The 15414-nt window shown below is 51.3% G+C and overlaps 1 protein-coding gene across 3 annotated transcripts in view; it reads right to left on the bottom strand.

Annotated features, from left to right (window-relative positions):
• The window catches only part of BAIAP2 (BAR/IMD domain containing adaptor protein 2), a 307153-nt gene that overhangs the window by 146470 nt on the left and 145269 nt on the right, over positions 1-15414 (bottom strand). For all 3 annotated transcript variants that reach the window (XM_068263779.1, XM_068263777.1, XM_068263778.1), the window contains exon 2: positions 14469-14544. In XM_068263779.1, the coding sequence (XP_068119880.1) occupies positions 14469-14538 (70 nt within the window). In that variant the 5' untranslated portion in view covers positions 14539-14544. The remainder of the gene's footprint in view (positions 1-14468; positions 14545-15414) is intronic.

Here is a 15414-nt window from a genome sequence, read left to right as displayed (position 1 = left end):
TGCAAAATAACCATAATATACCCTCATGGCATACATATTTAAAAAGCTGAGCCCTTACTCAGGCATGGATTGACTCAGGGGACACATGTTCCCTTCCACCAATCCTTCCTACTTCGGGGGCCATCAGGAATGCGCACGCAAGATTGCTCAGCACCAAGCTCCGTGCACAGATGTGAAAGTCACGTCCATGCGGCTGTAGCGGACACGGACATGACTGACGAGCAGGAACAAAATGCATGTGTTAAAACAGGGGTAAGGAACCTATGGCTTGGGAGCCAGATGTGGCTCTTTTGATGGCTACTTCTGACTCACAGTTGGGGTCGATTCACCAAGCTACACTGCTCAAACAGCGCAGCTTAATGTGACAGCGCAAGTAACTTTTTCACAGTAGGCACGCTGTAGCATGCACTAACAACTTACTCGTGCTACCCCAAAATTAACAAAGGCTGCTCCAATTGTCCCGTCAGGTCCAGTGACTTTGGAAGAAATCACTGCACTTTGATTGGGCCAATAGGCTGCCTCGTCCTACAAAGTGAATCAACCACCAAGTCAGCTAGCTAATTGTACAAGCTGTGAGTCGGTATTTCTCCTCTCTGGCTCTCTGGGAAATTGCTGATGTTGCTGAAACCCAAGAGAAGCTGAAAACGTGTCTGACCCTGCCGCTGCCTGGCTGCTCAACTATATACACATCACCATGGCAAAGAGGCATGAGCCCTACTGTCCCAGTTTGAAACATTTTGTATGTTTCTCACGGAATAACATTTTAAAATATGTGGCGTTTATGGCTCACTCAGCCAAAAAGGTTTCTGACCCGTGTTAAAATGTGTGTGAACTGCATTGGAGACTGGCCATAGACTTTAGGGCTCGTTTCCACTATCGCGAATCTGCATGCGTCCAACGCATGCAGATTCGCACATGTAATGCAAGTGAATGGACCTGTTTCCACTGTAGCGTTTGCGTGGTGCGTTTTTATGAGCGGTGAAAAAACGCACAAAAGAGCCAACGAATTCGCCTGCTAGTGGAATGCATGCAAATCGCCGCTAATGTATTTAATAGGGAAATCGCATGCGTTTTTTTACGCGTTATTTTACGCGATTACGCATGCGATTCCGCATAGGAACCAATGTAAATTAACACAGGCAGTGACATGGTTAAAAACGCACATAGCCTAACCTATGCGAAATCGCATGCGTAATCGCGTAAAATAACGCGTAAAAAACGCACCTGCATGCGATTTCTTCTGCGGTGGAATCCAGGCGATTCCGCACCGCTACAGTGGAAACGAGCCCTAATACAAAGCCTGCATGCAGTGAGTTAGAATAGCGCAATCCATTACTGTGAACAGGCCCATAGAATTGTATGGGCAGGGAGTTGACATGCAGAATTATTCTGCTATGTAACTGAGCACTGTGAACAGGGCCTTATGGAAATTTAAAACCAATGGGAAACGCTTAAAGGATACCCGAATTGACATGAGGAGATAGACAGGTGTATGTACAGTGACTAGCACATAAATAACTATGCTGTGTTCCTTTTCTTTTTCTACCGGAAAGAGTAAAATATCAGGTATGTAAGTGGCTGACTCAGTCCTGACTCAGACAGGAAGGGACTAGAGTGTGACCCTCACTGATAAGAAATTCCAACTATAAAACACTTTCCTGGCAGACAACGGCTTCTTAGCGCAAGAAAGAGGTAAAAAGGGGAATTTCTTATCAGTGAGTGTCAAACTGTAGTCACTTCCTGTCTGAGTCAGGACTTAGTCAGCCACTTACATACCTGATTTTTAACTCTTTCAGGCAGAAAGAAAAAAAAGGAACACAACATAGTTATTTGTGTGCTAGGCACTGTACATACACGTCTATCTCATGTCACTTCGGGTATCCTTTAAAAAAAAGAAACCAGATACTTACCTAAGGAGAGGGAAGGCTCTGGATCCTGTCCCCAGGAGCAGTATTTGACTAAATTGGTCAAATTCTGCTCCCTCTGCCTGGTGAAGGCGACTTCGGGAAAGTCTTCGGAAGCCTGAGTGCTCCCAAAGACGGGCCGCTCCAAACTGCACACGCACCAGCGCCCTCTATAGTGCATGCGCAGTATGGAGCCTGGGAGGAATCAGCTCCCGAAGACTTCTGAAGTCCCCCACGGCGGGGGATTTAAACCCGGGAGCCAGCATTGCCCCGAAGGCACCAGGAGAGGAGAGGGAAGGCTCATTAGGACCCAGTGCAAACACACACATTCCTTTAAAAATCCCTCTTCAAAACTGAATGCTAAGCGCTTCTTGATCGTCTTTTATACAGTTAACTGGGCCTTAAAGCACCCCTGAATTAAAAAGGTATATGGAGGCAGCCATACTTATTTCCTTTTACACAATACAAGTTGCCTGGCAGTCCTGGTGATCTCTTTGGCTGCAGTAGTGTCTGAATCACACACCCAAAACTTCACTCCGACCCTGAACAAGCATGCAGATCAGATGTTTCTATGGCAGAATCTCAGGACAGCCAGGCAATGTGCATTGTTAAAGATGAGTCCGGTACATATGGCAGCCTCCATGTTGCTCTCACTTCAGGTGTGCTTTTAGCGAAGCCATCAGGCCCAGTGGAATATTTAAATCAAAATTCTGCAGAAATGGCCGCTATGCACAGCTTTATCCAATAGGAATGCAGCATAAAAGCGAAGTCCAAACAAGTATAGTGATAAGAACAGGAAAAATAAACTAACGAATCAAAGGTTTGTGTAGTGGACATAGATAAATCATTATTTCAATCCACATTATTGATGGGTCATTGATTGATGGTTAATACAAGAGGAACGCAGCAGAGCTCAGGAAAGGCGGACAAACAACGGCCGGCTGTTTCCGACTCAGACGCCGGTCTGGTGTGCAGAACGGTCTCTGATTATACAAAGCGCAGCCCACTTGTAACAATGTGTTAATTAAGCACACATTGTAAAGACACGTGCGCCATCTTCTACCCTCGGACTTTGCTTAACCTCCCTGGCGTTCTATTAAAATCGCCAGGGAGGCTGCGGGAGGGTTTTTTTTAAATTAAAAAAAAACTATTTCATGCAGCCAACTGAAAGTTGGCTGCATGAAAGCCCACTAGAGGGCGCTCCGGATCAGCACTTTCGATCGCCTCCGGCGATCAAAAGTAACAAGGAAGGCCGCAATGAGCGGCCTTCCTTGTTTCGCTTTCCTCGTCGCCATGGCGACGAGCGGAGTGACGTCATGGACGTCAGCCGACGTCCTGACGTCTGCCGCCTCCGATCCAGCCCTTAGCGCTGGCCGGAACTGTTTGTTCCGGCTGCGCTGGGCTCGGGCGGCTGGGGGGACCCTCTTTCGCCGCTGCTCGCGGCGGATCGCCGCAGAGCGGCGGCGATCAGGCAGCACACGCGGCTGGCAAAGTGCCGGCTGCGTGTGCGGCTTTTTATTTGATAGAAATCGGCCCAGCGGGGCCTGAGGAATCCTCCTGCGCAGGTTACCCCAAGCTGAGCTCGGGATAACCGGCAAGGGGGTTAAAAAACGATGTGAAGACACTGATCGATTTACTAAAAAGCCTTGCGGTGTGCAAATTCTGATGGCTCTGCTGTGCAGATTTTTCCTGCACAGAAAAATGCTCGGTTTTCCTGACAAGTGGAAACAGGCTAATTAAGTTGCATTTTTTGTGCAAATCTGCGTGCAGAAAACGAGATAGTGGAAACGGGCCCTTACCCACTATGCTGAATACTAGGCCTGAAAGATACATCGAATTTAAACCGAAATCGCAATCACCAAGATCACAATTTCGGAATTGTCAAAGCGGCGAGTATCACGATGACGTCATTTCCGCATAGGGGAAGTTTGAAGAAGCGGCTTCATACTTCCCCCAAGTCTCGGCGAGCACGGCCCGCAGCATCTGCAGTGTTGGACATAGCTTCCGCACAAACCCAACACTGTCCGGTGTTGTGTCCGATTACGCTGCCTGCTGATTTGCGCTGCCCCGCATGCGCAGTAGGAGACAGTGCGGACACAGTTCCTATTGGATGATGCTGCTGGTGGTAAAATACTAAATATCTCCGCTCCCACACCTCTTACACTCCCCAAATTTTCAGGGTAGAGAGGGAAACCCCAGAACAACCTCTTTGCCAAATTGCAGCCCCCGAGACCCACTGGTTTCTGTAATCTATCTCCTGAACCAGCGGGTCTCGGGGGCTACAATTTGGTATAGAGGTAGTTCTGGGGGTCCTCTCCCTACCCTGAAAATTTGGGGAGTGCAAGAGGTGTGGGAGCGGAGATATTTAGTATTTTACCACCAGCAGCATCATCCAATAGGAACTGTGTCCGCACTGTTTCCTACTGCGCATGCGGGGCAGCGCAAATCCACAGGCAGTGTAATCAGACACAACACCGGCTCTTGTGCACGGCACACTTCCTGGTTCCTGTATGTCACATGACATACAGGAAGTATGCCGTGCATTACAGCCTGCAGGAGAAGTTGTGGATAGACTGGCATCGTTGGACTTGTGCTGGAAGGTATGTCCAGCACTGCCGCAGCTTGGGGGACAGAGGGGCTACAGAAAGAGACCCAGAGAGGGCACAGAGAGACCCAGAGCAGGTACACAGAGAAACACAGAGGGGACACAAATGGGGCACAAAAAGACACAGAGGGGGAACAAAGAGACGGGACAGAGAGACACAGAGGGTGCACAAAGAGAGACAGGACAGAGAGACACAGAGGGTGCACAAAGAGAGACAGGACAGAGAGACACAGAGGGTGCACAAAGAGAGACGGGACAGAGAGACACAGAGGGTGCACAAAGAGAGACGGGACAGAGAGACACAGAGGGTGCACAAAGAGAGACGGGACAGAGAGACACAGAGGGTGCACAAAGAGAGACAGGACAGAGAGACACAGAGGGTGCACAAAGAGAGACAGGACAGAGACACAGAGGGTGCACAAAGAAATACGGGACAGAGAGACACAGGGTGCACAAAGAGAGACGGGACAGAGAGACACAGGGTGCACAAAGAGAGACGGGACAGAGAGACACAGGGTGCACAAAGAGAGACGGGACAGAGAGACACAGGGTGCACAAAGAGAGACGGGACAGAGAGACACAGGGTGCACAAAGAGAGACGGGACAGAGACAGGGGGTGCACAAAGAGAGACGGGACAGAGAGAGGGTGCACAAAGAGAGACGGGACAGAGAGAGGGTGCACAAAGAGACGGGACAGAGACAGAAGGTGCACAAAGAGAGACGGGACAGAGAGACACAAAGGGTGCACAAAGAGACGGGACAGAGAGACACAGAGGGTGCACAAAGAGAGACGGGACAGAGAAACACAGGGTGCACAAAGAGACGGGACAGAGAGACACAGAGGGTGCACAAAGAGACGGGACAGAGAGACACAGGGTGCACAAAGAGACGGGACAGAGACAGGGGGTGCACAAAGAGAGACGGGACAGAGAGACACAGGGTGCACAAAGAGAGACGGGACAGAGACAGGGGGTGCACAAAGAGAGACGGGACAGAGAGAGGGTGCACAAAGAGAGACGGGACAGAGAGAGGGTGCACAAAGAGACGGGACAGAGACAGAAGGTGCACAAAGAGAGACGGGACAGAGAGACACAAAGGGTGCACAAAGAGACGGGACAGAGAGACACAGAGGGTGCACAAAGAGAGACGGGACAGAGAAACACAGGGTGCACAAAGAGACGGGACAGAGAGACACAGAGGGTGCACAAAGAGACGGGACAGAGAGACACAGGGTGCACAAAGAGACGGGACAGAGACAGGGGGTGCACAAAGAGAGACGGGACAGAGAGAGGGTGCACAAAGAGAGACGGGACAGAGACAGAAGGTGCACAAAGAGAGACGGGACAGAGAGACACAGAGGGGGCATAAAGAGAGATGGGACAGAGAGATACAGAGGGTGCACAAAGAGAGACGGGACAGAGAGATGGGACAGAGAGACACAGAGGGGGAACAAAGAGACGGGACAGAGAGACACAAAGGGTGCACAAAGAGATGGGACAGAGACACAGAGGGTGCACAAAGAGACACGGGACAGAGAGACACAAAGGGTGCACAAAGAGAGGCAGGACAGAGAGACACAGAGGGTGCACAAAGACGGGACAGAGACACAAAGGGTGCACAAAGAGATGGGACAGAGAGACACAGAGGGTGCACAAAGAGAGACGGGAAAGAGAGACGGGACAGAGAGACACAGAGGGTGCACAAAGAGACGGGACAGAGAGACATAAAGGGTGCACAAAGAGAGGCGGGACAGAGAGACACAGAGGGGTAACAAAGCTTGATTTGAAGGAAATTGTGAATTGAAATCGTGATTTCGGACAGAAATCGCTCAATTCAATTTTTTCCTAAAATTGTTCAGGCCTACTGAATACAGTGTTATTGGGGTTTCCCTTTACAGAAGAACCATGAACTTCCTGTATATTCCCCGTACAAAACTTTAGCCCCTCCTAATACTAGCCTCCATGAGTAGTTTCTGCACAGGTAAAAAAAAAAAAAAAAAAAAAAAAAAAAAAAACACGTTTTCAGAGACATCTCAGTGATCACAGACATCTCTGCACGGTGGCATAGTGGTTAGCGCTCTCACCTTGCAGCCAGAGGCGTATCTAGACAATATAGCGCCCATGGCAAACACTGAGATTGTGTGTGTGTGTGTGTGTGTGTGTGTGTGTGTGTGTGTGTGTGTGTGTGTGTGTGTGTGTGTGTGTGTGTGTGTGTGTGTGTGTGTGTGTGTGTGTGTGTGTGTGTGTGTGTGTGTGTGTGTGTGTGTGTGTGTGTGTGTCACACACACACACACACCAAGTAGTCACATGCCTCCAAATAATTTATCAAGTAGTCACTGCCCCCAATTAAAAATGTAATTAGTAGTTTTTATTAAGTAGTTACACACGTCCAGATACAATATGTAGCCAATATGTAATTCAGTAGCCAGGTGCCTCACAATAAGCATTACATTCAGGGGCATCAAAATCAAATAATTAGGTAGCCTAGCCAAGTGCGGCAGGGGTTAGATTGTAAGCTCCTCTTGCACAGCCAGCCCAATCCCCCCAAATTACAAGGATAGCAAGAGGCCCTGTAGTGACATATAGCATAATGCAGTAAAGAGCCCCTGTAGTGACATATAGCAGAATGCAGTAAAGAGGCCCTGTAGTGACATATAGCAGAATGCCGTAAAGAGGTCCTGTAGACTGCAGTGACATATAGCAAAATGCAGTAAAGAGGCCCAGTAGTGACATATAGCAAAATGCAGTAAAGAGGCCCAGTAGTGACATATAGCAGAATGCAGTAAAGAGGCCCTGTAGTGACATATAGCAGAATGCAGTAAAGAGGCCCAGTAGTGACATATAGCAGAATGCAGTAAAGAGGCCCTGTAGTGACATATAGCAGAATGCAGTAAAGAGGCCCTGTGGTGACATATAGCAGAATGCAGTAAAGAGGCCCTGTAGTGACATATAGCAAAATGCAGTAAAGAGGCCCAGTAGTGACATATAGCAGAATGCAGTAAAGAGGCCCTGTAGTGACATATAGCAGAATGCAGTAAAGAGGCCCTGTGGTGACATATAGCAAAATGCAGTAAAGAGGCCCTGTAGTGACATATAGCAGAATGCAGTAAAGAGGCCCTGTGGTGACATATAGCAGAATGCAGTAAAGAGGCCCTGTAGTGGCATATAGCAGAATACAGCTCTGTGGTGACATATAGCAGAATGCAGTAAAGAGGCCCTGTGGTGACATATAGCAGAGTGCAGTAAAGAGGCCCTGTGGTGACATATAGCAGAGTGCAGTAAAGAGGCCCTGTGGTGACATATAGCAGAGTGCAGTAAAGAGGCCCTGTGGTGACATATAGCAGAGTGCAGTAAAGAGGCCCTGTGGTGACATATAGCAGAGTGCAGTAAAGAGGCCCTGTGGTGACATATAGCAGAGTGCAGTAAAGAGGCCCTGTAGTGACATATAGCAGAGTGCAGTAAAGAGGCCTTGTAGTGACATAAAGCAGAGTGCAGTAAAGAGGCCCTGTGGTGACATATAGCAGAGTGCAGTAAAGAGGCCCTGTAGTGACATATAGCAGAGTGCAGTAAAGAGGCCTTGTAGTGACATAAAGCAGAGTGCAGTAAAGAGGCCCTGTGGTGACATATAGCAGAATGCGGCAGGGGTTAGATTGCAAGTTCCTCTTGCACAGCCAGCCCACCCCTCTCCCCACACAAGCTATGCCTGCACCCATCTACTCACATTATTGATGGCTTCCGGCAGGCAGAATGGAAGGGGGATGAAGTGCTCACCACTACAGTGCATCCCCCGGCTCTCTGTTCCTGGTGTGATGTCCACACCTCCGCATCTTGTGCCTCCTGGTACTCAATGCTTCCGGTCTCCCCCGCCCCCCGGCTCTCTGTCCCTGCTGTCAGACTTTAGCGGCAAGAGGAGAGACAGACAGGGCACACACTTCCCGCTGGTGCGCTTCAAACGCAGGAAGTGGCTAATGATGTCACTTCCGCATGTGACGCGACGGGTGGATTATTTGCGTACTCGTCTCTCCTCTTGCCGCTAATCTAAATTTCGACAGCGGGGCGGGAAGAGAGCGGCGGGTGGGGGCACGGGAGACTGAAAGCATTGGGCATGGGAGGGAGGGAGGGAGGCACAAGATGCGGAGAACAGCATGGCCCCCATAGAAAGGAAGGGGGGGCGCTGGGGACCGAGGAATAGAGGAACAAGCGGCACAAGATGCGAAGGTGGCGGGCAGCATTGGGGCAGGCATGGCACCCATGGTGTACTGGCGCCCATGACACTAGCCATGCCTGCACCCCTCTAGATCCGCCACTGCTTGCAGCACTGGCTCCCCGGTTCAAATTCTAGTCAGAGCACTATCTGCATGGAGTTTGTATGTCTGTATGGGTTTCCCCGGGCACTCTGGTTTCCTCCCACATCCCAAAAACATATAGATAAGTTAATCGGCTTCCCCCTAAATTGGTCCTAGACTATAATACATACACTACATGATACATACATAGACATAGGACTATGGTAGGGATTAGATTGTGAGCTCCTTTGAAGGACAGTTTAACTTAGATTTCATCTTCAGGGCCACTTTATAAAGTTTCACTCACCTGGGGCTTCCGCGAGCCTCCTGCAGCTGCTCTGTGCCCGCGACGTTATCAAATGATCCTCTGGTACGGCCGCCACAGCTCACTTTCCCTTTTGGAAGTCGCCGTTGTCGGGAGCGCATGGCACAGTCACAGCAAAGACTCTTGTACTGCGCAGGATGCCCCTGGCCATGGGAGAGACGTCAACTTACAAGTCGGCATGGAGCTGCGGCGGGGAGCAGAGGATTGTTTGCAAACGGCGCAGGCACAGGACAGAAACTCTATTTCATCTTCAGGTCCGCTTTAAAGGACAACTGTAGTGAGAAGAATATGGAGGCTGCCATATTTAGTTCCTTTTAAACAATGCTAGTTCCATGGCAGCCCTGCTGGTCTATTTGGGTGAAGACATGTCTGAATCACACCAGAAACAAGCATGCAGCTAATCTTGTCAGATCTGTCAAATTTGTCAGAAACACCTGATCTGCTGCATGCTTGTTCAGGGCCTATGGCTGAAAGTATTAGAGACAGAGGATTAGCATGATAGCCAGGCAACTAGTATTGCTCAAATGGAAATAAATATGGCAGCCTCCATATACCTCTCACTACAGTTCTCCTTTAAGTGACAATACAATATACTCTGTACAGCGCTGCGGAAGATGTTGATGCAATATAAATACATAATAATAATAATAATCTGTACAGTGGTCACAAGTGTATGGGGTGTGTGTATAATGTATGTGCCAATCAGAGGCGGGACAAGGTCCTTCAGCACCCAAGGCTGAGACACCAAAGTGCGCCCCTCCATCCCTCCCACGCCAGCTGTCACACACTGATTGCTATTAGACTAAGAGGGCCACAGGGCCCCCAACCTCCCCAACACCTTAACCTCTAGTTATCTGGCTTGCAGTCACTGTCATGTATCCCCTTTTCTTATTTCTCTCTGCTTCAAACACAATTGGGAATGACAGCTGAATGAATTGTGCGCCCCCTCCTACACTGCGCCCTGAGGCTGGAGCCTCTCCAGCCTATGCTTCGGCCCGGCCCTGGTGCCAATACAATGTATACACACCCAGTGGTGTATATACATACCCTATACTGGATATATTTATATTACAGCACTCACAAGGCACACACACACACACACACTATGTTAGTGAGCAGACGACTGGTCGGGGTGCACTGAGGTCTGTTTAGCTCTATAGCAGCTAATCTACAGCACCAAGGCCTAGAATAAGACAGCTCTGGGTAATCCTCCGCAGCAGCCATCACTAGTGGCCAGAAAGCCAGGAACTTACACTGCAGCTATGGACTTACAGGGTCACTGCCGTGTCAGGATCTGGAGGAAGTGAAGCATGTGTGAGGAGGGTCTGGAGGAAGGAGAGCGTGTGTGTGTGTGTGTGTGTGTGTGTGTGTGTGTGTGTGTGTGTGTGTGTGTGTGTGTGTGTGGGGAGGGTCTGCAGGAAGGAGAGCGTGTGTGAGGAGGGTCTGGAGGAAGGAGAGCATGTGTGGGGGAGGGACTGGAGGAAGGAGAGCATGTGTGGGGAGGGACTGGAGGAAGGAGAGCATGTGTGGGGGAGGGTCTGGAGGAAGGAGAGCATGTGTGGGGGAGGGTCTGGAGGAAGGAGAGCATGTGTGGGGGAGGGTCTGGAGGAAGGAGAGCATGTGTGGGGGAGGGTCTGGAGGAAGGAGAGCGTGTGTGAGGAGGGTCTGGAGGAAGGAGAGCATGTGTGGGGGAGGGTCTGGAGGAAGGAGAGCATGTGTGGGGGAGGGTCTGGAGGAAGGAGAGCATGTGTGGGGGAGGGTCTGGAGGAAGGAGAGCATGTGTGGGGGAGGGTCTGGAGGAAGGAGAGCATGTGTGGGGGAGGGTCTGGAGGAAGGAGAGCATGTGTGGGGGAGGGTCTGCAGGAAGGAGAGCGTGTGTGAGGAGGGTCTGGAGGATGGAGAGCGTGTGCGAGGAGGGTCTGGAGGAAGGAGAGCATGTGTGGGGGAGGGTCTGCAGGAAGGAGAGTATATGTGGGGGAGGGACTGGAGGAAGGAGAGCATGTGTGGGGGAGGGTCTGGAGGAAGGAGAGCGTGTGTGGGGAGGGTCTGGAGGAAGGAGAGCGTGTGTGGGGAGGGTCTGGAGAAAGGAGAGTGTATGTGAGGAGGGTCTGCAGGAAGGAGAGCGTGTGTGGGGGAGGGTCTGGAGAAAGTGGAGCGTGTGTGGGGGAGGGGGACCAATCAAAATGGGACTCCAGCCAACAGAAATCTTCCATCTAGAGTTCCGCAAGTATCTCCTCCAAGTCCATCGCAGCACTTCGAACTCAGCTTGCTGGGCAGAGCTAGGTAGGTTCCCACTATGGCTTACTATCCAGCAGAGGGCACTCTCATACTGGGCGCATATACAGAGCAGCAACCCCAGCACTTACCACCATAAAGCCTCACTGAGCCAGGGGGGCGAGGCAGCCAGCCCAGCCAAGACCACCAACACAGGCTGACAAAAGCCCAAATAAAAAGGACTATATGGATCGTTCCTTGCAGCTTTCTAGAGGAATGGAGAAGTGACATAAAGAATTCCCAGAAACTCACTGTCTACCAATCACTACAGAGGGAGTACGCAATGGCTCCATATCTGGAGAGGCTACACCATCACAAAGACAGACAGACCCTGAGCCTGTACCGTCTGAGCGCCCACAGCCTGGAGGTAGAGACAGGGCGGCACAGACAGACACCGAAGTCCCGGGGAGGAGAGACTGTTCAGACAGTGAGCTTGATTCACAAAGCGGTGCTAACTCAGTTAGAGACTTTAGGCGTGATAACCATTGCACCACGCTGGTGAAAAGCCAGTTTAGGCGTGATAAGTTTAGGTGTGATAAGTTTAGGTGTGATAAGTTTAGGTGTGATAAGTTTAGGTGTGATAAGTTTAGGCGTGATAAGTTTAGATAAGTGTAGATAGCGCACAAAGTCCCGCACGCAAAGCAGCGCCATTAAACTCTATGCAAAGTGCACCATACTTTGCTAGCGCAAAACTTTTGATCAGCCGTGCACTGCGGTGCTAACGCAGTTGGTGCTTAAACTTATCATGCCTAAACTTATCACACCTAAACTTATCATGCCTAAACTTATCATGCCTAAACTGAGTTTAGGCGTGATAAAGGGCTGTTCACCAGGGTGCTAACTGTTAGCACCGCTTTGTGAATCAGGCCCAATGTGACCAGGAGGTCTTGGAGGATGAGGCCCACTTCCTGCTACACTGCAGCAAATACGCACCTGTGAGGACCGCCCACTTCCAGGATTTTACCTCCACAGATGAGGAGAGGAAACTCTACATCCTACTGGGGGAGGAGGAAACAACCGTGCAAATAGCTGCCCGATATATCACTGCCTGCCACCAACTGAGAGGAACATGATACCACACGGACTGTATACCCCAAATACCCCCCATGGACTGTATATCAAATCAAATATATCCCAGCCCCCTATATTGTCCCTTACATCCCCCACACCCTAAGGATTACATACCCCAACCCCCTATACCCTTCCCTTATTCCCACAACCCCCCATGTTAATGCTTTGTTTTGGCAATGCTAAATGTATTTGGTCCTGCCAATAAAGCTTTTTGGATTTGGGTCTGGAGGAAGGAGAGCGTGTGTGTGTGGGGGAGGGTCTGGAGGAAGGAGAGCGTGTGTGTGGGGGAGGGTCTGGAGGAAGGAGAGCGTGTGTGTGGGGGAGGGTCTGGAGGAAGGAGAGCGTGTGTGTGGGGGAGGGTCTGGAGGAAGGAGAGCGTGTGTGTGGGGGAGGGTCTGGAGGAAGTAGAGCGTGTGTGTGGGGGAGGGTCTGGAGGAAGGAGAGCGTGTGTGTGGGGGAGGGTCTGGAGGAAGGAGAGCGTGTGTGTGGGGGAGGGTCTGGAGGAAGGAGAGCGTGTGTGTGTGGGGGGGGGGGGGGAGGGGGGGGAGGGTCTGGATGAAGGAGAGCGTGTGTGTGTGGGGGAGGGTCTGGAGGAAGGAGAGCGTGTGTGTGTGGGGGAGGGTCTGGAGGAAGGAGAGCGTGTGTGTGTGGGGGGGGGGGAGGGTCTGGAGGAAGGAGAGCGTGTGTGTGTGTGTGGGGGAGGGTCTGGAGGAAGGAGAGCGTGTGTGTGTGTGTGTGTGTGTGTTGTGTGTGTGTGTGTGTGTGTGTGTGTGTGTGTGTGTGTGTGTGTGTGTGTGTGTGGGGGGGGGGGGGGGGGAGGGTCTGGAGGAAGGAGAGCGTGTGTGTGTGGGGGAGGGTCTGGAGGGAGGAGAGCGTGTGTGGGGGAGGGTCTGGAGGAAGGAGAGCGTGTGTGGTGGAGGGTCTGGAGGAAGGAGAGTGTGTGTGGGGGAGGGTCTGGAGGAAGGAGAGCGTGTGTGGGGGAGGGTCTGGAGGAAGGAGAGCGTGTGTGGGGGAGGGTCTGGAGGAAGGAGAGTGTGTGTGGGGGAGGGTTCTGGAGGAAGGAGGAGAGCGTGTGTGGGGGAGGGTCTGGAGGAAGGAGAGTGTGTGTGGGGGAGGGTCTAAAGAAAGTGGAGCTTGTGTGGGGGAGGGTCTGGAGGAAGGAGAGCGTGTGTGGGGAGGGTCTGGAAGAAGTGGAGCATGTGTGAGGAGGGTCTGGAGGAAGTGGAGCATGTGTGAGGAGGGTCTGGAGGAAGTGAAGCATGTGTGGGGAGGGTCTGGAGGAAGTAGAGAATGTGTGAGGAGGGTCTGGAGGAAGTAGAGAATGTGGGGGGGGGGGGATCTGGAGGAAGTGGAGCATGTGTGAGGAGGGTCTGGAGGAAGTGGAGCGTGTGTGGGGGAGGGTCTGGAGGAAGGAGAGCGTGTGTGGGGGAGGGTCTGGAGGAAGGAGAGCGTGTGAGGGGAGGGTCTAGAGGAAGGAGAGCGTGTGTGGGGAGGGTCTGGAGGAAGTGGAGCGTGTGTGGTGGGGGTCTGGAGGAAGTGGAGCATGTGTGAGGAGGGTCTGGAGGAAGTGGAGCGTGTGTGAGGAGGGTCTGGAGGAAGTATAGCATGTGTGAGGAGGGTCTGGAGGAAGTGGAGCATGTGTGGGGAGGGTCTGGAGGAAGTGGAGCGTGTGTGAGGAGGGTCTGGAGGAAGTGGAGCATGTGTGGGGAGGGTCTGGAGGAAATGGAGCATGTGTGAGGTGGAGGCACAGAAGTGGAGACACTCCTGGAACAAGCCTGCAAATAGCAGAGCCAGGCCTGGAACAAGCATGCAGCCAGCTGAGTCACACCTGATCTGCATACTGCAGTTCTATGTAATGGAATCAGATAAGCACAGCATATGTACAAGGTTCACAAAACAATAGGGAATTATGAAGGCAGCTGCCACATCCCCCACATTAGAAGTCTGCTTAATATAGATGCCAAATCTCCGCTTTGTTGATGTAACAATGTTAATGCTACTTACTGGCCAAGGCCTTCTCGTAGTTCTTCCCCATGGCGATAAAATTCCTAAGGCAGGGGTTAAACTGCTCCATGATCGTCTGCAAGGAGAGAACAGAGACGGGTCAGTAACATGGAAAATCCGCCACATTCATTCAGGAGGCTGCCAGTCCTGACCTCCTCCTAACACAAGCCAGTACCAAACCTGAAAACACCAAAGCCAGAGGATCAGCCTGACCAAGTAAACAAACCAGGAAAGGATTCCAGCCCACAGCTATGCACCCACGTTGTGAATTTCCCAATGACTTCCCCGACGACAGGCAGTTTGAGTGCTGAGCAGTCTTTCCGTGATATCGCCACATGGGTACAAGCGCATGTCCATGCGAACGTCAGTTAGCACAGAATGGCGATAACAACAGTCATGGCAGATCGGATCTTTAAGATCCGACGAAAACCACGCAAAGTACCGCGATTGCTTGAAGCCTTGTTTGTGCCCAACCTGTAACGTCGCGCGATATCGTGCATACCCGCCGGCAGGAAAAAGGAGTCACTGGACGACCATCATCAAGGGGACATTGCTGGACCTGTCGAGTGGAGAGTACAGAGCTGCAGCTTTCCTGATATAGGGACGACTGTCTGCACTGCCAACCTTAGTTCATGCCTTCATTACATCCCGACTGGACTACTGTAATACTCTCTACACCAGCCTTCCAAAAAAAGGACTTGTACCGCCTACAGCTGATACAGAATACTGCTGCCAGACTGCTAACCAACCATCCCCGTCACTGCCACATGACGCCAGTCCCGCACTCCCTTCACTGGCTACCTATAGAATGGAGGGTTCATACTTCATCCTACTGCCAACTACTGAATCTGAGAGAGCCTAAGCCAGGCTTTACCCCAGGGTTCCTTGAGTACTCTGCAGGGGTTCCTTGGCCTTTTCCACCATTGTGGGGGAAGTATAATAGAGC

This window comes from Hyperolius riggenbachi, chromosome 12, assembly GCF_040937935.1.
Source record: "Hyperolius riggenbachi isolate aHypRig1 chromosome 12, aHypRig1.pri, whole genome shotgun sequence".
NCBI lineage: Eukaryota > Metazoa > Chordata > Amphibia > Anura > Hyperoliidae > Hyperolius > Hyperolius riggenbachi.
Note: the sequence above shows the minus strand (reverse complement) of the source record. Positions and strands in the feature narration are given on the sequence as shown.